This window comes from Neomonachus schauinslandi, chromosome 11 (assembly GCF_002201575.2).
Source record: "Neomonachus schauinslandi chromosome 11, ASM220157v2, whole genome shotgun sequence".
NCBI classification, from domain to species: domain Eukaryota; kingdom Metazoa; phylum Chordata; class Mammalia; order Carnivora; family Phocidae; genus Neomonachus; species Neomonachus schauinslandi.
In genome coordinates, this window is record NC_058413.1 from 110,037,063 (window position 1) to 110,063,801 (window position 26,739).

The window sequence follows — 26,739 nt, forward strand, 5'->3', positions numbered from 1 at the left end:
GTCCGGCTCAGAGTCGACCTCCTCCATGAAGCCTTCCTTGATTGCACCTCCTCCACCATTGGTTTTTTTTTTTGTTTTTTGTTTTTTGTTTTTTTTTCAGACTCCCTTAGCATTTGACCTGAACTGCTATTATTTTTTTAAAAGATTTTATTTATTTGACAGAGAGCGAGCACAAGCTGGGGAATGGCAGGCAGAGGGAGAAGCAGGCTCCCCGCTGAGCAGGGTACTCGAGCCCGGGACCCTGGGATCACGACCTGAGCCGAAGGCAGTCGCTTAACCAATTGAGCACCCCCGGCGCCCTGAGCCGCTATGAACTTACCTCCAGCGATCTGGTACCCATCACAGCGCCTGACGTATGGTGGGCGGCAGCCAGCGTTCGAGGGAATGCAGGAGTCTGCATGGTGAACATTAACCTGCTGCCCAGATACACTCTAACCCGGGTCACAGTCTGGATTTTTACAAAGTGTGTGAGAGACCCCAGGAGGGACCCGAACTACTTACCATAGCATCTCAAAGGCATCGCTTACATATTCACACACGTCCTGTATCACACAAGTCGAGCACGCATTTGTACACACACCACCACCCTTGCAGAACATATAAATACACGCAAGTGAGCACACGCAAAGGCCATGTAGTAACATCATCTCATGCGCGTGGAGTCAGAATAAGTGGGAGCAGGTGACAGGATTCTAAAACCTGCCCCCGGGCCCGGACCGGTGCAGCCACCTGGTCTGAAAACCCTCTCCTGAGGCCTTTTTCCCGGGGCACAAACACACCCTCTCAGTCCTCCTCTGTGAGCCGGACCTGGATCCTCGGCTCCGTCGTGGGCCCGCTGCGCGCCCAGCGGGGAGAGCCTGCTGGGGTAGCTCTCAGCTCAGTGTCTCCGAACACCTCACTTGGGACTGAATCCCAGGCACCCCCCAACTTAGCACAAGTCCTCTCTCTTCTCTGGATTTGATTTCACCTGCAAAATGCAGGAATGCCAGCATCCCAAGGCCGTGGGAGGAGGTAATAGATGTACAGCGTGTACGTCCAGGACATAATATTCGACGGATTGTTTATCATTATCACCGTCAGCACTGCTCTCTTCGTCCTTCCCGTGGAAAAGCCAGCCTGCAGACTTCTCTAATGCACTGAAGCCAAAACCGCATCCCCCCGAAGCTGCCCCAGGACCCCCACCGGACCCTGCTTGGTGCCCGCTCGCCCCTGCGCCTCTCCTCACAGCGAGGGTGGCCGCCCACAGAGCTGCTCGAACGGGGCTCCCTGGTCCCAGGCTGGCTACCGCGAATACTGCAGCACCCCTGCCTAAGCCAGCAGAGCCTCCGCGCCTCCAACGCTCCGCTGAGCGTTACCCTCAGGAGTCAGCCCCCACGCCTTCTCCTCGACCACACAACTTTGCCAGAGTCAATCTCTGACCCAAAACCCCAAGAGCAAAGAATAGCAATTGGCACTTTTTTTTTCTGTTGAAAGACATCCCCCCCCCCCCACCCCGTCCTGGAGAACTAAATCACATTATAACGTTGCAACAGCGTCCGCGTGTAATCAACCTGTGTTGCCTCACGTTCGCGATGTGGCAACTGCTGAAGACACGGCTTTATAAGGGACCAGAAGAGAGAGCAGTGACCAAGCCACGGTCCGGTGAGCTAGAGACGCCCACGAGGGGGCCTACCCGGAGGAAACCAGGATGGCCGCAGCCTTGGCAGAAAAGGCCACACTGAATCTGAGGATACTCCCCCTGCTGTTGCTGCTCTCCGCGCGGCTCGCCCAGGCCTTCCCGGTCCCCGGGGCATCCCCCAAAGAGAAGAACACGCGAATCGTTCAGGTAAACGGACTCCCCGGTAGGCCGGTGCGTGACGTCCGTGTGGCTTGTTTCTTCGTTTTAGTTAAATCAGCCTGAAATGGTGTGTGTGTTCTGTTTGAGCTCAAACATCTCGCTTCAGGAATCTGGGGGGTGCCTAGCTGGGCTCCTCAAACTCTGGGGAAATACTGCAGCCGAGCTGCCTCCAACCGGGGACCCCGTTGAGAAGGAATGGTTTAAATTACAAGACTAAGGGGTTTTCTTTCTCACTCACCTAAGATGTTCCCCAGCCATTGTCCATAACCCAGTTACTCCACGCCTGGTGCTTTCTGTAGGGAATTGTCTCTGCAGCCAGAAATCTCAGGTGGACCGGAGAGCACGAGGACGGGCAATTAGAAGGAACTGGAAGTCAATTCCTAGCGCAATGAGATTTCCTACACCGGATTCTGTTTATAAGCAAACATGTTTATAAATGTTTATAAAGCAAAACCAGCAGTTATTTTCCGTTGTACGAAAGTCAGGCCAAATTTTAAAGAAACATCGGAGAACGTGGTCACAAACTTGTCACGCACAATTTCCTTAGCATTGCAGTTTCAGGAAAGCATTGTTCTTTTTGTTTTATCCTTTTCCTTTTTTCTTAAATATCTCTTACAGTGGTAATAGGAATAAGCCCCCAGGGTTAATAGCTAGAGCTCAGTGAGTGTTGACTGCATACAGGATGCCCTGCTGAGCATCTCATTCATCCTCACTGCAACCCTGTGACGGGGTATTATTATTCCCACCTTAGAGACCAAAGTGAATCGTAAGTCCATTAAATGGTGTGTCCAAAAACTCAGTTAATCTGTGGCAGAGCTAAGATTTGAACCCAAGCCTCTCTGAATCCCACAGCCTGTAAGAGTACAAAGTGCTCTGTCCTGTGTCACCTGCCAGGTGACAGGTGTTCCCAGGCTGCTTAGGGCGAGAGAAGCCATAGAGCTGGCGTAGCAGCCCCCAGACCTTTGCCCCTTCCAGAGGTGCTGCGGTGGGGAAAAGGCTGATGCCGATGAGGGTGCTGTTGCCCCAAAACCAGTTTGGAGTTCTTCTTGTGAAATTGTCAGTTCTCATTTGAGAAGCATCAGGGATGGCTGGGACCTGAATTTGTCATCTTGGCAATTTCCCTCCATCTGTGCATGTCCGTGTCTTAGTGAGGATGATTAGACCTTATCAACAGTAGAGGAAAGATAATTTTTTTTAAAGATTTTTTATTTTATTTGAGAGAGAGAATGAGAGAGAGAGAGCACATGAGAGGGGGGAGGGTCAGAGGGAGAAGCAGACTCCCTGCCGAGCAGGGAGCCCGATGTGGGACTCGATCCCGGGACTCCAGGATCATGACCTGAGCCGAAGGCAGTCGCTTAACCAACTGAGCCACCCAGGCGCCCCAGCGGAAAGATAATTAAAAGAGAATCCACATCGATGCAATTAACACCTGAAGAAATCAATATACACCAGCGCTCTTTATTTTTCATAAGTAGGAGCCAGTCTCCTGACTCTGTACTAGGGTTTTGCATGGGGACTTGGACCTCATCCTTTATGAAACACATGTTCTTTTGTATAAACACTAACCGGAGCGCTGGACGGAGGGGCTGTTCTGACCCATTGTCCCTGTTCTCTCAAACTCGACCCCAAATCCGTGTTGTTGCTCCTCCATCAGGTTATTAGCCTGTTAGAAGTCTGTGGTGGTGCAGAAAGGATGCACAATGCCCAGGGAGCCGAAGGTAAGGACACAGCAGGTCCCGTCACGTGTGTCTCTTTGTCCAGGATTACCTAGAAAAGTTCTACCAGTTACCGCCGAAAGGATTCCGGTCTGCGAGGCAGAACAGCTCTAGTGTGATTGTTGAGAAGCTGAAAGAGATGCAGCGGTTCTTCGGGTTGAACGAGACGGGGAAGCCGGATCGCGAGACGCTGGAGATGATGCAGAAGCCTCGCTGCGGGGTGCCGGACAGTGGAGACTTCATGTTAACCCCGGGAAACCCCAAGTGGAAACAAACTAATCTGACCTACAGGTGATAGTTTGAGTTCCAGAACCCGACCGGGGTGTTTGTCGAGCATCTGTGACGTGCCAGGCACTGTCCCAGGATGTGGGATTCATGGGAGACAGGTGTCCCTGCCCCGGAGAGGCCAGAGTCTGGTGTGAAGGAGCAAAGACCCCACAGGCTCTCCTCACCTCACAGCCTGACGCTTTTGTCCTCCTTCTCCAGCAGCCTCAAGAGGATGATGGCAACATTAGGCTGTCTCTCTATGAACTCCATGTAGGACCCCAAAAAAGGCTCACTCATTGCTGGACAGACTAGCCCCACGGTCCATGCCTCCTGATGATGATAGTTAATGATACCCAGTATTTGCTCAGCACTGTGATGTGCCAAGTACTGAGCTGAATACTTGACATGTACTTAATCCCCACAACCACCCTATGAGAGGGCTACTATTTTATGATCCTCCTCTTATGAATAAAGAAACTGAGTTTAACGATAGGGAGGGACCTGTGCAGAGGCCACGTCTGTCTGCAGCCTTGACGCCTGCCCCCTCCCTAGGCCCCCTCCAGGGCTAGCTCATCACATATACCCCTCACTCCCAAATGGAGAAGCGTGGTCCACTGTGGCCTGCCCTTCTAAACCATAACAAGTCCTCCTCCCGTCTCCTCATTTTGAAGGATTATTAAGTACACGACACAGTTGTCAGAGACCGATGTGGAAGCTGCTATTAAGGAAGCCTTTCAAGTGTGGAGCGACGTGTCAACCCTGACCTTCACCAAGATCTCTCAGGGAGAAGCAGACATCGAGATCACCTTTGTCCAAGGAGGTAGGCTCGCAGCCGTTGTGCTCAGATTTGCCTTCCCTGGCTAAACTGGGACTCGGCAGGGACCTGAGACAAACTGTCTTGTTTCAGATCATGGCGACAATTCTCCATTCGATGGACCCAATGGGATCCTCGCTCATGCCTTTCAGCCGGGCCAAGGTATTGGAGGAGACGCTCACTTCGATGCAGAAGAAACATGGACCACAACTTCCAGCAGTAAGTTAACGAAGGTCGCATCAACATGCAGCTCTGAATATGCTTTTCTCACATCAGAAGCCCCTCCTGCATACATACACACACACCCAAGTTACTGCAACATTTCAAACTCACACAAGCTGATCGTTTTAAATTTTTGCTACCTCATAATGCTAAGTAAATTTAGGTTTTAAAAAAGCCCTTGGGCTAAGTGCTGACCTTGTTTTCCTAGGACAGAAATCAAAAAGCTACAGACCGTGGCTAGATCCTGCCCCGTCCTGTTTGTATAAATAAAGTTTTATTGAAACAGGGACACCCTTACTGGTTCATGCATCACCTAGGGCTGTTCTCACAGCACAACAGCAGAGCTGAGTACTTGCTACGGAAAGCACACGGCTCACAAAGCCTAAAATACTTACTATCTAAACCTTCACAGAAGAAGTTTGCTGACCACTGCTTTAGGGTATGTGTCTCTTTGTAATATTCTGAAATTTAATGATGTTTGGAGGATGTCCTTATTTTTGGAAATCCAGAAATAATTGTGTTCATTTGGAAAACTATCCCACTTAGAAAACAGCCACCATGTTTTTCGTCGAGTTATTTCATTTCATAGAACTCTTTTTCAGTGGTGGTTGCTGTAGAACAATCCACCCCTTTCAGGAGAAGACTGATCATGAGAAGAGTCGGACCCTGAAGGGAAGAAGTGAGGATAAGGACAGGTATATGCAGACCACGTGGTAGTTCACAAGGCCACGGGGCAACAAGACGCCACAGAACGCTTTAGAAAATCGGAAAGGACCCTTTTACCTTTGCTTGGAACCTGCTCCTCCCACCATTTTCTCAACATATATGTTGTGACTGTTTTTTCCACCCAAGTCCTTGTGCTAGGAGCTGTGTGTACCCAGAGATAACTAACACTCCACTACTGTGAATTCCTCCTGCCCTCCCCACTGGTGCACGTGGTCGTCACCTCTCACCTGGACTAAATGATCCACATGCCCACGTGCTTCCCAAGCTCCCTATATCTGCTCACATTGCACCCCCAGGCCCCTTCCAAAATCTCTCTCTGCTCTGCCCCATGCCACCCCATCTTGTCTTTCAGCTGGAAGTGAGGACTTTCTCCTCAGAATCCCAACAGCCTTTGTTTCTCTTTCTCAGCTGCTCTCGTGCCATTCACGTCATTGATGTGCATCTCCCCTTCTAGACTGTGCATCATGGCAGATCCCCCAGGGCCCCGCACAGCGTGCTCCAGGCCCTCAGAGAGGTTTTCTGAGATGCATTCAGGAATGCAAAAATGCAAGGATGTGACAGTCAGGAAGAAAAGTCTTGGAGCACGGTAGAATTTCACTTGGATAGTTATCAGTAGGAAGTTGAACGCTGTCGTCAGAGCACAGGTCTTGCCATCAACCTGGATTTGGCCCCATCTCGACCACTTACCAGTTGCCAGACCTCCAACGAGATACCCAAACTCTGTGGGCTTGCAGTTCCTTTACTGTAAAAATATTTCTAACGATACTTCACACAAATACTGTGAGGACTGAATCATATCACGCTTCCCCGCATGTAGAAAGTACTCAGTTTTAAGAGGTGGGCATGGAAGACCGTGTGCACTGTGTATGTGGGGCAGCCGGAGTGAAGGGTTCACATCACATGTGTCTGCTGGGCAAGTGAGGGGTTCTTGCACTTGGCCAAGGAGCTTGGGCTCTATCTGACAGAAGTGTGAGCCTTGGAAGTCGGGTTCCCAGCTGGGGAAGGCATTGTGCTCCTAGAAGTTAAAGATGAGGGAAGGAGCAGGGTTTGTCTCTTTCAAACAAGGGGGAAGGTGGAGAATCCTCGAAGCTACTTTGAGAACGGGAATCAGGGAGGAGCTGGTGCTGGCTGATGGGTGATCAGGGAAGCAAAGCAGGTCCGTCTGCATCCAAGGCTAATGGCAGCCCGGCAGGTTTCTTCTCGAACTGCCCATGCACTGAGACTCTATCGAAGGGGCTGAGGGCCTGGGAGGCTGGAGAGGGCTGCGGAGCCTCACAGGACTGTGGGGCCTGCCATCCCTTCTCTCAGCCTCAGGTCCACATCCATGGAATACCTGAGTCAGAATAAAGGCAGTATTTCTTGGTTCTGAGATTTGATGAGAAGCTTCCCCCACCTGAACCTACAACTCCTACCTTGATTGCTTCCAGCCTCTCTCTTCAGGTGCCTGAAGGGAAAATGAGAAAGGCATGGCAAGTGCAGTTTCTCCAGGCTCTGTTGGCTTGGAAGCTGCATTCCTTGGGATCCTATTGTCTCCGCCCTTGGATCCACTTGGAGCAACTGACCACACACGCTTGCATTTCAGATTACAATTTGTTTCTTGTTGCCGCCCATGAATTTGGCCACTCCTTGGGGCTCGCTCACTCCACTGACCCCGGTGCCTTGATGTATCCCAACTACGCTTTCCACGACCCCAGCACCTACAACCTCCCTCAAGATGACATCAACGGGATTCAGACCATCTACGGTAAGGTCATCAGAAGAACCCTGCGTACATGGTGAGGCGTGGGCTTGTCTAGGATGTTCTTCGAGAAGAGGGATGGGATTAGGATTTTTAAGTAGAGGGTGGGGAAGGGGGGAGGCACAGAATTCAAATTGCTTTACTTCACAACTTAAGCTGGAATGATCTCTGAAAATCACCATTCTGACTTAAAATAATAATAACTTTGAGAGGGCCAAATGTACAGTTACTTTAATGCCTTGTGGGGTAGTCTGGTAGGGTTTCTCTTGTGAAAACCCTTTGCTTTCCTGAGGAGTGTCTGAGGTACTCCAACAGTCACACTACACGGAAGCTTATAAAAAGCTTTGTTGTTGTTGTTTTTTTTTAAGGTCCTTCAAACAACCCTGTCCAACCAACCGGACCGACCACACCCACAGCCTGTGACCCCAGACTGACGTTTGACGCCATCGCTACCCTCCGTGGAGAAATACTGTTCTTTAAAGACAAGTATAAGACTGAACTATTTCTTCCTTTGACTTAACTTACTGGCATAACTTAGAGCTGGATTCTAATCGAGTCCCATGTTACATACCGCTCAGCTTTTCCTTCGAATTCTGTGCTTGTGCATCTCATTGCAATGGATTGTGTTTTCTGGGTAACTTGAAACATCCAGGAAAATTAAAAAAAAAAAAAAAAACCCGCAAACATGCATAAACATTCCGCTGTGGGTGATAGCGTAGCGGACCGGGCTCCAGGTGCTCGGGAACGTCACACGGGGGTTTAGCAGACAGAGAAACCCCATCCTCGCCCACCCACATTCAGTCCAGTAAATGGGAACCATCACGTGATAAGCTGGGGGCAAGTCATCTCACCGGTTGGGTTTTTCAGTCTTCCATTGGCTGCTTTGTGATTGTGCGATCGGGGCCTGATTTACTTGTATTGCTTTTGCTGGAATACTCTAAGTATCCTCAGCGTTTTGTAGGAACGACAGTGAGCCTTGTCAGGGTGTGCGGAGGGGACAGGGCAAATGTCATCATAGAAGGTCATTCCTAGGACGTCCCCTAAAGCCTGTGAAGTGCCCAGCAGGTGAACAGCATCGCTGCATGTTGGCTACGGAGCTCAGCACCGCCTCCACATCATCCTACCTCCCCGCAGGCCCGTGGGGCAGGCGCTCATGCGGGATCCCGGGCGGCTGCCCACTCACAGCCTTGTGCTCTGCTAGGTACTTCTGGAGGAGACACCCTCAGCTGGGAATGGTCGAACTCAACTTCATCTCTCTGTTCTGGCCGTCCCTGCCCGATGGTATACAGGCGGCCTATGAGGAAGCCGACAAGGACCTCGTTTTCCTATTTAAAGGTAACTGCCTACGTTTTCATCCTGTTTTAGCTGTCCCTGAGGCGAGGGAAAGACTTCTTTGTGGTCCCCTCCAGGGTGAGAGGAGGTGAGCCCATGAGAGCAGGTACCCTGTCCGGACTTGGTCAGGAGACCTGGGTCGGGTCGGGTCCCTGCCCCAACTGCTGCAGGAGCTTGAGCAGCTAACGCTTCCCTGCTCAGCCCTGCTTTCCCAGCCGTGCTGTTCTTCCTCCCTCGTCCCGGGTCTAACAGCCTCCGAGTCCCCGCGGCTGTGAGAGTGTCTCTGCATCGAAGACTCGTGACTGAGAAAGTCCCCCAGCTGTGAGGCCCTGCCTGTCGGGCTGAGAACCCAGAACTATTGGCAGATGCTGGGGAACCACTGAGACTGTTACAGCCCAGTGAACTTGACCACCTTGGTCTTTTAAAGACTCTTGTTCCATTGTTTCTATGATGAATTTACACAAAGACTAAAAAGTGATACCACATTATGTTATGGGAACAGAAGGACTTTATCTAAAGTATAACCTGGTTTGTTGGCAGGCTGCCAGTACTGGGCTCTGAGGGGCTATGACATTGAGCAAGGTTATCCCAGGGTCATCTTAGACTACGGCTTCCCAAGCAGTGTCCAAGCGATTGATGCAGCTGTTTACTACAGGAGAAAAACCTACTTCTTTGTAAAGGACCAGATCTGGAGGTAAGGCAAACTATTGTTTCAGTTAGAGATTGAAATCTGCGTATTTACCGTCTACAGACCACTAACAACCAGCCATCTGAAGATTTTTAAAAACCCAGGGGATCTCTGATAGGCATTCTTTTTCACAAAATGATGGATGTTGCCAAGGCTTTTGAAAGTGTCATTTTTATAAAATTAAAAAGTCTTCACAATGGTATTGAGGATTCTACATCAGGAAACAGCAAACCTTAATAAGGCACCAGGAACGGATGCAAAGAGAGAGGCTAATTCTCAGTTAGGAGTTGAATTCTAACACACTCAAGAAAATGCTATTCAGATAGCCTACAAAACGTGGTGCCCACATTGGACTTATTACCTCACTATTCGGCGGGGGGGGCTGGTAGGGGGAGGGAGGAAGAGAGAGAGACTAACTATGTACCCATTAAGGAAATCCTCAGAAAATAAAACCCTTCTTTTGGAAAATAACACTGTGCTAGCCATCAGAAGCCTGTTTCAGTGTTAATGCTACCCAGGTATTTTTTAAATAGGATCGTACACTTAGGTAGAGAAGTCTACCATTCTTAGGCCCAGGAAATAAGACAGTATGAAGACCAAATGAGAAAATATGTGGGAAGACACTTTGTAAAGTATATGCAATTTAAAGAAAACCATTGTCGTTTTATACTATACTGGTTTTAAAACATAGGACTTTTTTTTTTTTCATTAGATATGATAACCAAAGACAATCCATGGAACCAGGTTATCCCAAAAGCATAGCAAGTCTCTTTCCAGGAATAGGAAGCAAAATTGATGCAGTTTTCCAGCAGAACCGTAAGTAGAAAAAAAAACTAATAATAAATTTGTTTAAATTTTTAAAATAACGTATTTGCATTTGAATGTTATTTGGAACAGGCATGGGGTCTTTTCAATTGAAAACATCTGAGATCCACAAACTAATTCAATACTTTATCTTTTTTTTTTTTTACAGATGTCTTCCTTTTCTTCAGTGGACAGATATATTATACATTTGATCTTGGTGCTCACAGGGTTACTAGGGTCCGTAGAAGCAATCGATGGCTCAACTGCAGATAAAGCTGAAGCAGTCACACATATTTGCATCCATTTTCCGCATGTGGAAGGAAAGTCTAGTTTGCGTAGCCATTTTTCTGGGTCCTATTTATACTTCTCTCGACAATGAGTAATGCTGTTTGCTATCACTGTCCTCATTGGACCTCCCTTCAGTGGAAATACATTTGGAGTATCCTGTTGTCTCCAGGGCTGATTGAGTGCCTATGGATTCCATCTCAAGGGAGGAGATGAAGCCTTCCCTGTCACTTCAGTATTCACTATCTCGTTACTTGCTTACCTGACTTCCAAAATGCTTATATATACCTAAATCTCCTTTATCTGCTACATACAATTCAGCACTGGGTTTTGGTGAAATGTAGAGACCAGGAACAGCATAAACAGTCCCTCTTGCCTTTACTGAAATGTAGTACTATTTTCCACTCTTGGAAAAAAAATATTGTTGATCCATGTTGTGGCTTGAATTGTGTCCCCCCAAGAGAGAGAGGTTGAAGTCCAATCCTAGGTACCTATGAATATACCCTATTTGGAACTAGGGTCTTCAAAGATGCAGTTAGTTAGAATGAGGTTATGCTGGAGCAGGGTGGACCTAGGGACTGGTGTCCTTGGAAGAAGAGAAGCAACACAGACACATAGCAGATGAGGACATGCGCACGTGAAGACCAACCTGGGAATGGTGCTTGTAGAAAGCCAACCGTGGCCAGCAGCCACCAGAAGCTGGGAAGAGGCAAGGAAGGATCCTTCCTAGTGCCTTCAGAGAAAAGAATTTCATCCTCCCCACACCTTGGTTTTAGACTTGCAGCTTCCAGACCTGGGAGAGAATAAACTGGGTTGGAGCCTGTGGAGCTTCCTTATGGCAGCCCTGGGGTATCTACCAGCTGGATACCATACCCCTGCACTTAAGAAAATGAGTCAACACAAAACGACAAAGTTGAACCCTCAGGAAGAATTACTGTCACCTTCCCCAAAAAGGAGCAAAAAGGGGAAGTACCACTTTCTCTTCTGTCTCCTCCCAGCTCTATCCTTTTAGAGTCTAAGCAAATGGGCTAGTGATTGGAACTGTTGTTCCTTATTTCTTCTTTTCCAGGGATACTCAGGAGGGCACACTACCCATAAGTGGGATTTACTGCACAAACCGAACAGTGCTGGGCACAAAATTCAATGACTCTCTTAAATTAAACTAAGCTGAGATGCATACATTTGATAGTGGTTCTTTTCTGTCAAGAACTTTAGGATTCTGGGACCATAATGGCTAATCCAGATATCAAAATCATTATAATGTCATATTTGCAGTTGTTAGAATATAATGCAGCTTATTACACATTAAATAAGTAAATTTTAAAATATATTTATTACTAACATTCTATTTTTCAGCTCATTTTTACATCTCACAGATAATTTAGTAATTCGGTACCTTATTCTGGTTCAAAAATTGAGTTCAAAATAGATATATTAAATCACTGACTTGTGATCTATAATTTCTTAAGATGCTACCACATAGTTCATATAAAGTATGAAAACAAATGGCAAATTTCAGTATATTTGCAGCCATTTATTTTCTTGTCAGCATTAACTTTTAGTTTCCATTTACAAAATATTTTGTAAATATTCAACTTCCTTTACAGATTCCCTCAAATACGTCAGCACATTTTTTCTCCACTTATTTTACAAGATGAGAAAACAAACTAGGATACACTAACATTCATTTATTCAACAATAAGTAATCACCTACATGTCCCAGGGACTGTGCTAGGGAGAAGGAATGATAGAAATAATCCATTGCATCAATATAACAAGTGCGAACGTGAGAGTCAATGTCAGACTATCACATTTTCTAAGACAGCTTATGTCCCTTTTTACAAGCATGAAGATGGGAGATTCAGAACACCCGCTAGTTATGCTAGGTTCTTGCCCCAAACCCCATATATATACACACGTTGTTGAGATGAAAACCGAGTTCATACTATTTCTTTAACCGTATTTTGCAGAGTCTTAGCAAGTGAACAGCAATGTGAAGTGAAACAAAGAATTCAAAAATTACTCCTTTTTGTAAAGTTCTCTTCTTGACAATATGTGGTATTTTCTGGCTGTTACACTGAAGTTTTATGTGAATACAAGAGCTCCAAGAATCTAAGCTTCGAATTTAAATAATGAGAGTACTTTTTACCTTGGGTTAAATTTCTTCGAAAGCAAAGGCTAAGTCCAGGCCTTGGTGCAGTTATTGTATTGGGGACATGTTCCCAGGAAGCAAGAGCGGGGAGGCAGGCAGAGTGAGGTAGAGGAGAAAACCAAGACAAGGGCGCTATCGAGGTTTCTACGCCGGGCAGCTGGGGCTCGGTGCCAGCTGAACCTCCTGAGAAGCCTAGCCAACACCTTTCACTGTTGAAATCTGGAAGGGAAGGGAGGCCGGGCATTCATCCTTCTGTTCCTTCATGCATAGGGTGGCTCTAGGCTAACACTTGGGAGGAAAGCAGAAAGCATGCCAGAGGCATCTCCTACATCTTTGCTGATGGACGATTAAAATGATGGGAAATTGGAGAAGTCTCCTCTGGAGAAGTTTCACAGCCCAAGAAAGAAGACTTATGCATACTGACACTGACCTATGTTAACACCTTCTCCCCACTCCTCTGCTGCGATAAGACCCCAATTTCATTTGAGGTTGTAATACATCCAACTAACAATATGTTTTATGGTCTTGCTTATGACCAGGTGTGGCCAGTGTTTAATTTCTTGCCAAAATGCATATGCAGAGTGTTGTGTGCGCTTCTGGAGAGGGACTGGGAGCTTGCTTTCTCTGCCATCCTCCTTGCTGCTGCCTAAAACGAAGACACAACCATCAGAGCCTGAGTAGCCACCTGGAGACCACGAGGCATTGCACTGAGAGAGCAGCGCAACCAGGTGGAGGCGGCCCGTATCCTCGGGGGTGGGGGGTTGCCCTTTGAACCCTGGGCTACCCCATCTGTGCTTCTTTTAAGTGAGGGAGAAATAAGTTTTTATTTTCTGAATCATCTGTTAGTCTGAGTTCTCTATTCAACCAAATCTTATCCCAACTAAAGCATCACATGAAACATCTGAAACCTACCTCACCTCCCTGCAGTGAAGGTCATCTCATAGGGTTTCCAGTCAGCTCTCTGGTCTCTCATTCTTAAACAGATTGCACAGCACAGAGTCTCTAAACATGTGAAAAACCCTCCTAACATGAGAAACAGGCACCCAGAAAGAAACTTTGAAGAAATAGAGACAATTCTTGGAGCAAAAGAAAATGTCAAGATAGACTTAAAAATACTATACATTCTCAAAAGATAAGGTATATTCTACATCCAAACACCACTAGCAAAATGCAAGAAAATAAATAAAATATTCAGAGAATTAAAGCTCTTGGAACCTAAAAACACAACTGGGCTGGAAAATAATGTTGGCAGAAAGTAGTAAAAGAAATATCAGGAGCACGGAGTTTCAGCCCGCAAGGTCCAACAGATGTGTATTTTAGAAAAGGTAAGGGAAAATAGAGTGGGAAGAAATTATCAAAGAAACTACAGAGGAAATTTTTCTTGAAGTTTTCATAATGAAAGGGTCTGCTTACTGCCCAGTAATGTTAATGCGAAAAGAAAAAGGAAAAAAGAAAAGAAAACCACATCAAGAGACATCATTATGAAATTTCAGAATATCTGCATAAAGAGAACATTCCCAACATTTTTCAGAAGAAAATACATCAAGAATCAGAATGAAAGACTTCCCAGCAGCAACACTAGATTCTAGAAAACAATGCAAGCGTGCTTCTAATGTCTTAAAGAAAATTTATTTTGGTCTGAAATTCTGTAGGCACACTCAATCAGGTGTCAAATGGAATAAGGGACATTCTTAGGCATGAAAAGATGGAAAACATTCATTTTCCTTGTACCCTCTACACTGTCCGCCCCATCTCCCTCAGCCATCTTCAAGTATATTGGCGTCAGTCGGCCAGATCTCCCAAAGCTCATCTGGGCTCTCCTACCTGCTTCCTTGGGCTCTCCACACACCCCCTGTGTCATCCACATCCTACCCATTTCATTCTTCAAGAGCCAGCAGAAGCCCCACCTGGCTGAGCTGCTAGACCACACTCATCAGCGGCGATCCTACCTTTGGCTCTTCTCACGCTCTGGAATCTTCAGTGCACATTTCGCCACTCGCCTCAGTTTCGTCTGGCATTAATTTCTGTACACGTCTGAATTCCCCAACAAGATTGGAACAGTGTCTTACTCATGCTTCAGTTTATGGTGACAGGCAAATAGCAGGTGCCCAACACACATGGGCTGTTTATCCTAGTTCATTACGGTAATCTGACTCCTGATTCAATTGTCTTTTCGTGATACCTTTCTATCCAAGATATTCTGGGGTTTCGTTCAAAAGAGAATTACTTTACAATCTCTCAAGAACTTCGAAGATAAGAAGAGCTCCAACTTTGCAAGGACAACAGTAACTTGGACGCTGGCTTCCTATTATATTCAATTCAATAATGAACAGTGATTGTGTTTACTCAAAAACTGCAGATCATGATTGCAAAATCAAGTTAACCTAAGGGGGAAAAAAGCATATCATGACACACTTCATGGCAAATGTCCTTTTCTGGTATTAATTAAATGATGATACAAGCCAATTCATGCCACGTCTTACTCTTGTTTTCTAAATTCTGTGGAAACAGAAACAGGCTTCAACAGAAAAGAGAGAGGAATGAAGAGCCTTTTGCTTCAATTTTTGCTCCTTATAACGTTTTCTTCTGCATTTCCTACAGACCGAAAGATGGACACTGAAGAGAACATGAGGCTGGCGCAGGTACTGTCTCAATACATGTTAATAACGACTATCAATAAAAAATGAATTTTATTGATTGTCTTGGAACCTAAAAAGACAGCAAATTCCTACAAAAGATTCCGGTACTTTCCCCTAGCTCTAAGGACACCAAGTAGCCATGTACGGGGTGGAGGGTGGGGGTAGGGGTGGGAAAGGAGGATTTGCTGCCATTTCAAGCAATGGGTCCAAGTGAAGACGGAGGGAGGAGAAAGGGGTCAGCCCTGGGAGAAATGGAGATCTCTATATAAGAATGTCCATACCAGCCAGGGGGACCCAACTACAACTTAGGTCCCCTTACCCCTACGTGCATGACAAATACTTTGCCTTGGAGATTCCCTCTAAAAATCAGTCCAGTGAATTTGCCATATTTGGTTACATTAATTAAATTGGCAAAATGAACAATGACATATCTCTTTTAGAATTTGTTTTAAGGAAACACCAGAATGAAAGTAGACGTGTAAGCTGTGTGATCCTTTAACACACAGAATCAGCTGATTGTCTTCCCTGGAGGGTTTGGAGTTCCTCCCGGGAGGAACTCCCTGGAGGTTTGGAGTTTTATAGGCTCTGGGGTTTGTATAATTCTGGTCACACACAGCTCAGCCAGTTGTTGAGAACTGAAGAGGCAGGATGCCTCTGCTTCCTTCCTTTCTTTTTTCCTCTCTCGCTCCTTCCTTCCCCTCACTACTTACTTCTTTCTTCCCACCTACTGCTGAAAAGGATTTCAGACGATTTTGTTTTATCCTGAGATATAGATGTGCTGTCCTGTAGTTTGTGTCCTTTTTTTGTCTCTTTGGTCAGGCATATCTCAACCAGTTCTACTCTCTTGAAATAGAAGGGAGTCATCTTGTTCAAAGCAAGAACAGGAGTCTCTTAGATGGCAAAATTCGGGAAATGCAAGCATTTTTTGGATTGGCAGTGACTGGACAACTGGACTCAAACACTCTTGAGATCATGAAGACACCCAGATGCGGGGTGCCTGACGTGGGTCAGTATGGCTACACCCTCCCAGGGTGGAGACAATACAACCTCACATACAGGTAATGCTTCTGCACACTCTTTTCCCCCTAGTCCCCAACACGGGAAGACAACAGTTGATTGCACCGAGCACTTCCTAGGTGCGTGGCCCTTCATGGGTCTCATTTATTCCCTCCTCCCCATGACACTGGGATGTAGGCACCACTGATGGGGCCACCTGAAACACGGACACTGAAACAAAAGGCTATTTACCATCGTCAAGTCTTACCAGCAGACTGGCTCTGGCAGATATGCTTTAATCTCTAGCCTCGGCCACTTGCTTATAAACTCAGGACCAGAAACACAGCCATCTGACTGCAGCTGGTGGAAGGTACGGCTGGAGTATGCCCAAGAGAAAAGGGGAAGAGCCTGGAGCAACCCCTTCATGTTAGAGACACTTGTGGGCGAGAGTTATCAAATCTCAGGTAGACCCTGGGTGAAGTGTGGAGTTTGCCCCCAGGCATCTCAAGGAAAGGGGGCTGAGGTGTGCTGCCGACTGGAGTCGGTGCCCTTGACTGTGGCTCTCAAGCCCTCCCGGCAGGCCCCAAAGTGCTTCTCATAAATCTTTCTTCACTTCAGTCTTAGGGGTTAAAAATAGCTTTAGCAAGATAGGGAATACAAACCAGAGGGAAACCTTTTCCTGAGTAACTAACTCTTTAAAGCTCTCAAGGGAGACTCTTCATATATGACACATGCATAAGACTGATTTCCACAAGCCATCTGAGAAAGCAGATCTCCATTCCTGTACACAGCGAGCACACACCTGAGATTAATACTCTCGCTCTCAGGATATGATCTTAGGAAAGTCACTGACCCTCTCTGAGTCTCATTTGTTGAAGTGTTATTATACTCCCTGATGAACAGGGCGGATGACAGGATTGGATCACACAGCATATGTAAACGTGCTTTATTTAAACAGTAACGTATTATACCAATCCAAGAACAGCACGATACTATCCGTTACTGCAGCATATGATTTATAAGAAAGGATCTTTTTGTCTTTGTGTGCCTACATGCATGTGTCATCACCAACTGATCTATTTTGGTGATTTTTGAAGAATCATAAACTACACTCCAGATATGGCACGAGCAGATGTGGACGAGGCTATCCAGAACGGCCTAGAAGTGTGGAGCAGAGTTACTCCACTGACATTCACCAAGACTTCCAAGGGGATTGCAGACATCATGATTGCCTTTAGGACCCGAGGTAAGGTTTCCAGCAGAGAAAAAAGTATGGCTATTTCCATCTCAGGAGATTTGGAGAGGCTGACATTTTCTTCCCCCTGTGAACTGTGTCTCAGTCCATGGCTGGTGTCCTCGTTATTTTGATGGCCCCTTGGGAGTCCTCGGCCATGCCTTTCCTCCCGGTCTGGGTCTGGGTGGAGACACTCACTTCGATGAGGATGAAAATTGGACCAAGGATGGAGCAGGTGAGCCCAATTTTCTTCATGAACCAAATTTTATTATTCTAAAGAATCCCTGAAATAGCTTTGCAATTAGTTGCTTTTTGCTCCTCAATTTCCCCACAGTTTCCATATTCCAAGATGACATTGATGGAAGTGTTCAATATCTATTAGATAACTGTGCTTGTACAGGTCAGGGCCTTATCCACACAATGCCTTCCTACAGATGCTAATCCTTTCATGATCTGAGCATTCTTCGTGTACTTGCACACTCGTTCATACACCCACAATGCCTGAAGGTCCACTGTGGGCCTGGAACTGTGCAAGGCATTGGACAGACCACAGAGTTGTACTGGACAAGTTCCAACCCTTCAGAGCTTCATGATCTTGTATGGTGTGAGGCCTAGACCACACACCACCCCACAAGGCAGAGTGTGCTATGTGTTGCACCAATGGTAGAAGTCATCTCTGGCTTCAGGATTGAGGAAGACTCTAGGGAGGTGGTAATTCTGAGTTAGTGATTGAAGGATGGTATTGTGGGCCCATGGCCCCTAGAAGGTCGATCTGAAGGCATGAACTTACTCTTCTAACACTTGCCCACCTGCCAAGGAATTAGACCCTAATCTTTGTTCAACCTATTCCTTCAGACCAAGTGAGTTGATTTTATTTCTTTTAATATGCCTGCCTGGTACTAAAATAAGAAAATTTTTATTACTTTTCAAACAAAAATCAAAACTTTACTATAGTAAAAATATGTGCATCCAACAAAGGAGCAGGCTCAGGAGACTTTAGGGTTCTCCCCACCCCATTTACTGTCATTGACAACAGTCACCTTGGGTCTGGTATCTGGTTTCCTGGGTCCCAGGAAAGCAGCTATGAGTCTCCTGATGTGTGGTATATAGGATCACACAGTTCAGTCCTGACCAAGTAACTCCAGAGAGTCTGTGGGTCAGTATTTGTAGTTTCTGCAAATCAGCACGTGATAGATACTCTACAATTTTGGTAAATGAAGTCAATCAGAAATCCTTTACTCAACATCCACCATGACCCAGGCTCTGTGATATAGAGTACATGATAGTGTGTGAGACTCAGACCCTGCCCTTGAGGGGTTTATAGTCTAGGGGACACACTCAAATGGCAATTAAAATCAGTATGACCAACATTGGGATAAAGGAAACTATAGCAATGTAGTAGGAGTGCGTAAAAAAAATTGAACCCAAACACAGAGGTCAGGGGAGGAAGTGATACCAAACCTGAGTTGAAGGCTAAGCAGGAACTCAGAAAGCAAAGTGGAGTTGACAGTGCTCCGGAAAGAATAACCCAACCAACTCAAGTACCAGGGTTGTGGCAGAAATGGTGGACAGGATCCAGACCATGTAGGGTCTGAAAAGCTAGCATAAAGCTTTGGAAGTCATTGAGATGACCTGAGTTTGAATTCTTTTCAGAGTCCCTTGTCCCATCTTGCCAAAAGCACACCCAGCAATACTGACAGCCAGACAAGGGGCACCAGCAAAGGCCAGAGCAGAAAAGCCTAAAGGACCATTAAATAATCCTCGGTCATTCCATGTCTATTTTGTTCAAACATCACTGGACAAGACTCCATCACAGAAGGCTCAGCCTTTTCTTTAGGATCCATAGGCTGAGTTGCAAACCCATGGACAGTCTTCTATTTAGAACCTAACAGACTAGTGGGAGAGAGAGAGAGAGATGAAAAGGTGGTTTCACCGTGCGTGGTGAGACTTCCAATATGGGTGAATAGGAGGCACATTTAACCATTCCTCCATCCAAATACACACCTGGATACCCAGCAGCAGTTATTAAGCATCCACTACTGATAGGCAGTTCAAGAGTCACCGGGAATAAAAGGTGGCCAAGACACAGTCCCTGAAAAGATGCATCACTTCATGAAAGAAATAGTCAGTGCAGTCCCTTACGTGCTATGACAGAATTAAACACTGAGTCTCTGGAAACGCAGAAAGGTGCATTTAACTCAGCCAGGAAAGGAGGGGGCAAGTACGAGAAGCCTCATGGAGGCGATGATTCTAGAGAGGTTTCCTGAGCAACGAGTAGAAGAACTAGGCAAACAGGGGTGGGAGAGATAATATTCTGGGTAGACGGGATGGAGGTAGTAAGACATAGAGACTAGAAGGAACATGGCACAGATGAGAGATGCAAATGATTGAGTATGGTTAGCTCATGAAATATGAGAACAAAATATGAGTCTGGAAAAAAGGCAGGGACTAGATCATGGAGGGCCATGGTAAGGTGTTTGGACTTGATCCTACAGCCAATGGAGAACCTCTGAAGGATACAAGCAGGAGAAATGTGATCACATCCAGTACAGCCCAGCAACAACCAGAAACTGGTGGCTTCTATTTTTTTTTTTTTTTGTATTATCTATTTCTCACACACCTGTTTCTTGCCATTTGCTTGCTCTGGATCATAGTCCTCCATGATATGACTAATACCAATTACTAGTGTTGAAATATTTCCCAGATAAATGATGGAGCATATAAGAATTACCCACTCTATGGCAAGCCTTTCCTTCTCTCCCCTTAGTTACTCCCTAATCTCAGATGCAACCATTCTTCTTTTGATTGACCCACATACCCATGTTTTTCCTGTTTTTGTTAAGGATTCAACCTATTTCTTGTGGCTGCTCATGAATTTGGTCATGCTCTGGGACTCTCTCACTCCAATGATCAGACAGCTTTGATGTTTCCAAATTATGTCTCCCTGGATCCTAATAAATACCCACTTTCTCAGGATGATATCAATGGAATCCAATCCATCTATGGTGAGCAACCTCATAAATCTGAATATATGTGAACTAAATAGGAAACTTTCCAGAAAGGAAGTGAAAAAATCACTTCTTGAAATATCACCATGAAGAAAATATCCACTTGGGTAAGATCCTTCTGTAAGTATTTCCACATGCCTTCTTAATTCACTGTGCTATTTCTTTTCTCATCAAAGGCAGTCTACCTAAGACATCTGCTAAGCCAAAGGAGGCCATTGTACCCCATGCCTGTGACCCTGATTTGACTTTTGACGCTATCACCACCTTCCGCCGAGAAGTAATGTTCTTTAAAGGCAGGTAAACCCATTCCCTTAAACACCTCAACTTCCTATGAATATTTTTCTTTTCAAGAGATTTGGAGGTAAATAGGGAGGAAATCATGGGGATAGTGAGGAAGTGTTCCTTTTCCTTTTCATTTTATAACCGCCCATACGCTTTGAATGTTTTACTATGTGTATATATCTCTTGCTTATTTGATAAATTAATTTTTAAATGTTCTTAAGCAAATTTTTTAATTGCCATTGGATAAGAAGGTGAAGTAGAGTCATTTTCAGTGACTTCTTAGCTAAAATAATACACCAATCCCAGTGGTCCTGGAGCTGACCTATACCGTTTCAGGAGCCAATGGTTAAATTTGGGGGAATTTTGTAAACCACTTCCCATCACTTCTATAGCTTGAAACTGGCCATGGTTGGAGTATCTACACCCTGGAAATCAGCAAATGATAAAAATTAGGTCTTTTTTCTACCAAAAGAGCCAGCTGGTAAACATGAATGACCATGATTCCTTCATGTTGCATCAGTGAAGTCTTCGCTGTAGTAGGAACTCTCTTCTCTCCCCGTGTATAACTTACTGGACTTCAGGGGCACCTGGGCGGCTCAGTTGGTTAAGCGGCTGCTTTCGGCTCAGGTCATGATCCCAGGGTCCTGGGATCGAGCCCCACGTCGGGCTCCCTGCTCAGTGGAGAGTCTGCTTCTCCCTCTCCCTCTGCCTGCCTCTCTGCCTACTTGTGCTCTCTCTCTCCGTCAAATAAATAAATAAAATCTTTAAAAAAAAAAAAAAACTTACTGGACTTCAGTTGCAACATTTGTGTTTACCACGACTGTATTTTCAGAACAAAGGATTGAGACATAGACCGTCTCACAAGTATTGGGGCACAAGGAAAGAATATTTGAAATCAGTCCCCTTCCACCCACAGCTATACAACACTCGGATGACATGCTACCACCACCACGCTCTGCACCGCAGAGGCTGAGGCCACTTGTCAGGGACATCAGAGAGGGGCGGCCCAGCATAGGAAGAGCTTTTTGAGTCTCATTCACGGATTCAGAACTTTACAGCCAGAGGGGAACATCTCAGGAAATATTTTACCCTGCAATGATAATACTTCTTTATTCTAGCAAACATCAGACCAAAAACTTTTTCTTAGATGCTTGGTGTTGCCTTGGAATTTTGAATATTGCTGATTTGGCAAAAATGAGGCCATTGAGCACTCAGAATTGAGATTTCTGTGGGTAGGTTGCTACTCTAAGTTCCCAGGAGAGTGGGCACAAATGCGTGTCCTTTGTAGTCACAGGGTAGAAGTGAGCTCACAACCACCTACACTGGCTGAGGAAAATCGTGTGAATGCTCTAAATTATTTGAGGAGAATGCTAATCAATTAAATAAAAGACAAGCCTAGGTTTACAGTGCTTCCACTGGAGTATAGGCTGTTTGTGGAAAGTGTTTTTTGTTCATCCCAGGCACGTATGGAGGATCTACTATGATATCACTGATGTGGAATTCGAACTGATCTCTTCATTCTGGCCGTCCCTGCCGAGTGATGTTCAAGCCGCATATGAGAGCCCCAAAGATAAGATCCTAGTGTTTAAAGGTAACTTTGCCCATCACGATTTCTCTTCTGTCTCTGGAAGCCTGAACTGATTGGTGGGTATTTTGGGGTAAGAAACACAATATTCGCACATGGGCCAGATGGAGAGTGCTTCTGCCATGACCATGGGTTCCTTCAAAAACAAAACTATCCAGGGGTTCTCTGTGGCTGTGAAGACAAACATCATCCCAACTACATGGGAGCTAAAAGAAACCTGTATGGTAAAAACTAAAAAACTATCTTTTTTTCTGCCAAATAAAGGGAACCCATCCCTCTTTTATATTCCTGTTTTACTACGGTTGTCAGATTTAGCAAATAAAAATACAAGATGCCTTGAATTTCAGATAAGACACAAAATTTTTTATTATAAGTATGTTCCTTGCAATGTTTGAACATACTTATACTAAAAATGAGTCATTGTTTTTTTGAAATTCAAATTTAACCAGAATCTTATATTTAAGTTATCAATGCTATTTTTATATGGATTTCATCAGATTCCTTGCCTTTGAGAATACTTGGGGGCTGAAATCTAGGAGAACATGTCCAAACATAGTTGACTATTTCGTCAAGAGTTAGAGAAATAATCCAGTGAAACCAAATGACATGCATACCAGTGAGCATGCTCACTATTAACTATTGGGGTGTGTTATTTGTGTAATTGTAATGATAAAAGCAGCTAAAGAAGGCAGTAAGAATAAATGGGGACATGAGACAACTAAATCCTGAGAGACGAGGCATCTAATTATTTTCAAATTTCTTAAGACATCTATTTTTCCCTCTGGGTATTAGATCAGAAGATAATCACTTTCTCTCTTCCTAGATGACAACTTCTGGATGATCAGAGGATATGCTGTCTTGCCAGATTATCCCAAACCCATCCATACACTTGGCTTTCCAAGACATGTGACAAAAATTGATGCAGCCCTCTGTGACCACAGTGCCAGAAAAACCTACTTCTTTGTGGGCATTTGGTGTTGGAGGTAAGTTTGCAGACAATCAACCTCTTCATTTTATTCTGCAGAAAACATCCACATAGCACCACTTTAACATGGGCAGAAATAAACCTAACCTATAGTCCTCTTAAAGTCAATTATGTGGAAGCCCATCTTGGGTAGATGACATCCACCAAACAAAAGAATGTTTCAATGAGTCCAAAGATCTTTCTCCAACATTAAAAAAAATAAAGATAATTTTGATGGATTCCTGTCTTATGGTCCATATATACATGGAATATTACTCGGCCATCAGAAAGGATGAATACCCAACTTTTACATCAACATGGATGGGACTGGAGGAGATTATGCTAAGTGAAATAAGTCAAGCAGAGAAAGTCAATTATCATATGGTTTCACTTATTTGTGGAACATAAGGAATAGCATGGAGAACAATAGGAGAAAGAAGGGAAAAATGAAGGGGGTGGGAATTGGAGGGAGAGATGAACCATGAGAGACTATGGACTCTGAGAAACAAACAGGGTTTTAGAGGGGAGGGGGGTGGGGGGGATGGGTTAGCCTGGTGATGGGTATTAAGGAGGGCACGTACTGCATGGAGCACTGGGTGTTATATGAAAACAATGAATCGTGGGTCACCACATCAAAAACTAATGATGTATTGTATGGTGACTAACATAACATAATAAAATAAAATTTAAAAAAATAGAATAAAGATAAGATAAAATAATAAAGCTGGTGATGCCAACCAAATTGCCAATAACACAAATGTATCTATAGGTCAAAATCTGTGAAAGCTCCAAGCTGAGCCCTTACTTTTCTTTTTTTTTTTTTAATTGCAATGTACTTATTATATAGTGCAATATTAGTTTCTGGTGTACAATATAGTGATTCAACACTTCCATACAACATCCTGTGCTCATCACAACAGGTGCACACCTTCATCCCCATCATCTGTTTCCCCCATCTCCCCACCCACCTCCCCTCTGGTCACCACCAGTGTGTCCTCTGTAGTTCAGAGTCTGTTTCATGAGCCCGTACTCTGACTATTAAGTCCCTCAGAATAGCATCAGTCTGACTAATGATGTGGATTTTCCCCCTCATCATTTCTTGTTTTTGAGACACTACAAATGATTCAGCCAAACATAATCTTTGACATGTTTTTCATTATTGATCAAATTACTTTTCCCGTATGAGGGCTACTTTTTCTCCGCATCCCTATTTGACCCCAAGTGGGGCAGTGGAAGGATTAAGCTCCCCGAAACAAAGATCCCCTGGAAACTTTTCCAACCCCTGCATGCAGGTATGATGAAGTGACCCAAAGCATGGACAAAGGGTTCCCACGGAGGGTGGTGAAATTCTTCCCAGGAGTTGGTCTCCGAGTCGATGCTGCTTTCCAGCATAAAGGTGAGCATCAGTGCCTAACCCTGTAGGATACTTGGGAGACCTCACTGGCTGAGAGAGAAGATAGTACAGAAATGTAACTGCTTCCATTTTTTTTTAAGGTTTGCACTATTTATTTATTTATTATGTTCAATTAGCCAACACATGGTAAGTACATCATTAGTTTTTGATGTAGTGTTCAATGACTCATTAGTCACGTAAAAGTTTTAATGTAATTTTGCTCTTCTCGAGTACCCGTAATAATAAACTCTAACGAGGCAGGCATTCTCACAAACCGAATTAGTGAGTCCTGAATCATAGGTTCTGTTATACTATTTCAAATCCCTGCAAAAAGTACCAAAGTTAATTTTACTTATCATTGATCCAAGATAGCCCTGGAAAGACATCCCCCTGAAGAGTTTTAAGTGTGAAAAATGATAAGCACATGAACTGGACAATGACTCTCAAGCTATTATGTGCATGGTTTAATATGTGCACTTGGGGGTTATGTGAGAAATGACAAATTCTTCAGAGTTCCTGAGGCAGATGTAGGACTGTGGGTGAGAAGCAGAAATCTACAGCTTTAGAAGCACCTCAGACAACTTAAGGTCCAGTCTAGCTACTATATCTTCAGACTTAGACCACGGACAACAACCTAGAACATGGAGTAAACAGGAGTCTAAAAAGTTTTCTGAATGACACCATCTTTTATTGCAGTGAAATCTCACACAAAACCTTAACACCTAAAACAGATAGAGCAGAACAACCCAATGAAAATGAAGATATAGGGTCCAAGGCCACACCCACAGGGGACTTCTTCTCCCTCTTGCCAAGACTCTGTTCTGAAACCTAGTAGGAGAACCTCTGGCGTGAACCACAGTCTGGCTAGGAAGGTGGTGATCCCCTTGACATTCATGTTCAGACCTTGGCTTCTTCCTTGGGGAAATAAAAATAACAATATTTCTCATGTGACAGTAGTAAAGTAAAATATATCTAGATAATACACAAGTTTCTGTTCTCTCCATAATGTTCAATTATTTTATTCTATATGCATACAGTTAACAAGTGTGGAGCCATCATAGAGTTGTGCAAGATAACTAATAATGATTCTCTCTCTCTAGGATTCTTCTATTTCTTCCGTGGATCAAAGCAATTTGAGTATGACCCCAAGGCAAAGAACATCACCAGAATAATGAAAATCAATACCTGGTTTCGGTGTAAAGAACCATTAAATGCATCATCTGATTTTAGTATCAGTGAGGAAGGAGTCCATTCAGGAGGAGCAGAGATGTTTTATCATAAGAATTTAAACTTGCTTATTTTTAGTATTGTTCATGTGCTGAAAAAAATCTATAGTTATCAATAAATTCATGGACCAAAAATAAACCTCCAGAGGTCTTTTAATCTGAATTCTCCTTCAAAGTGGAATAGAACTATTCTTTCACATAAGTCACCTGTCCTCGTTCTAGATATCTATTCAACAAAGATTCCACGGATATTTTCAGCTGCCTGATTCTTTTTACAAGAAGTTATCATGCATAAGCAAAACCCTCGCTGTACTTTAATCCTATTTTATGCTTTGTGAACTTGAAGAAGTAAGCCATGTATCTTATAATAACTAAATACTGCAGACATTTATTAAACCAATCTTTAGCAACCTATTTTGTCTGGACCTTTGCAGTTGGAGGTCCAATAAACTGCAACCCTCATCCCTACCCATATTCTGAAACCACCGAGAAATGATGCTCAATTGGGAGAGAAAATGCCACCTTTTTTACTGATAAAACTTATATTAGTAAATGTACCTGTGGGCAAGCTAGGTTCCTAATATCAAATTCTAGAAGAAGACGTAATTACACACAAATCATGGGGAGAACTGGAAAGAACCAAGTCTCCCTAAGAATGTGAGTCTTCTATAGGTTGCATGGAGCCCAAAGAGAAAGAAAGAGGATGGAGTTACATGTGCCAAGTTTCTGTTCCCAAATTCACCAATCAAATAAGTTATTCCACCTGCCAAATAGGAGCGCGAGCCTCGAGAGATAAAAGAGGTATTACACGACAGGTGCTCCCCCAACAATT

At 44.6% G+C, this 26,739-nt stretch overlaps 2 protein-coding genes across 2 annotated transcripts; both read left to right on the forward strand.

The window, feature by feature from the left end:
- Positions 1 to 1,652: 1,652 nt before the first annotated feature.
- MMP8 (matrix metallopeptidase 8) lies at positions 1,653 to 10,416 on the forward strand. The gene is made up of 10 exons (XM_021696352.1): positions 1,653 to 1,825; positions 3,599 to 3,843; positions 4,491 to 4,639; positions 4,727 to 4,852; positions 7,164 to 7,325; positions 7,688 to 7,805; positions 8,521 to 8,654; positions 9,192 to 9,345; positions 10,052 to 10,155; positions 10,313 to 10,416. Exons 1-10 carry the CDS (start codon positions 1,688 to 1,690, stop codon positions 10,414 to 10,416), a joined length of 1,434 nt encoding a protein of 477 aa, XP_021552027.1. The 5' UTR covers positions 1,653 to 1,687.
- Positions 10,417 to 15,046: 4,630 nt separating this feature from the next.
- On the forward strand, positions 15,047 to 26,064 carry MMP27 (matrix metallopeptidase 27). Its single transcript, XM_021696382.1, has 10 exons — positions 15,047 to 15,222; positions 16,039 to 16,277; positions 17,313 to 17,461; positions 17,556 to 17,684; positions 20,293 to 20,454; positions 20,634 to 20,754; positions 22,200 to 22,330; positions 23,148 to 23,307; positions 24,581 to 24,684; positions 25,782 to 26,064. Exons 1-10 carry the CDS (start codon positions 15,121 to 15,123, stop codon positions 26,024 to 26,026), a joined length of 1,542 nt encoding a protein of 513 aa, XP_021552057.1. The 5' UTR covers positions 15,047 to 15,120; the 3' UTR covers positions 26,027 to 26,064.
- Positions 26,065 to 26,739: the final 675 nt, after the last annotated feature.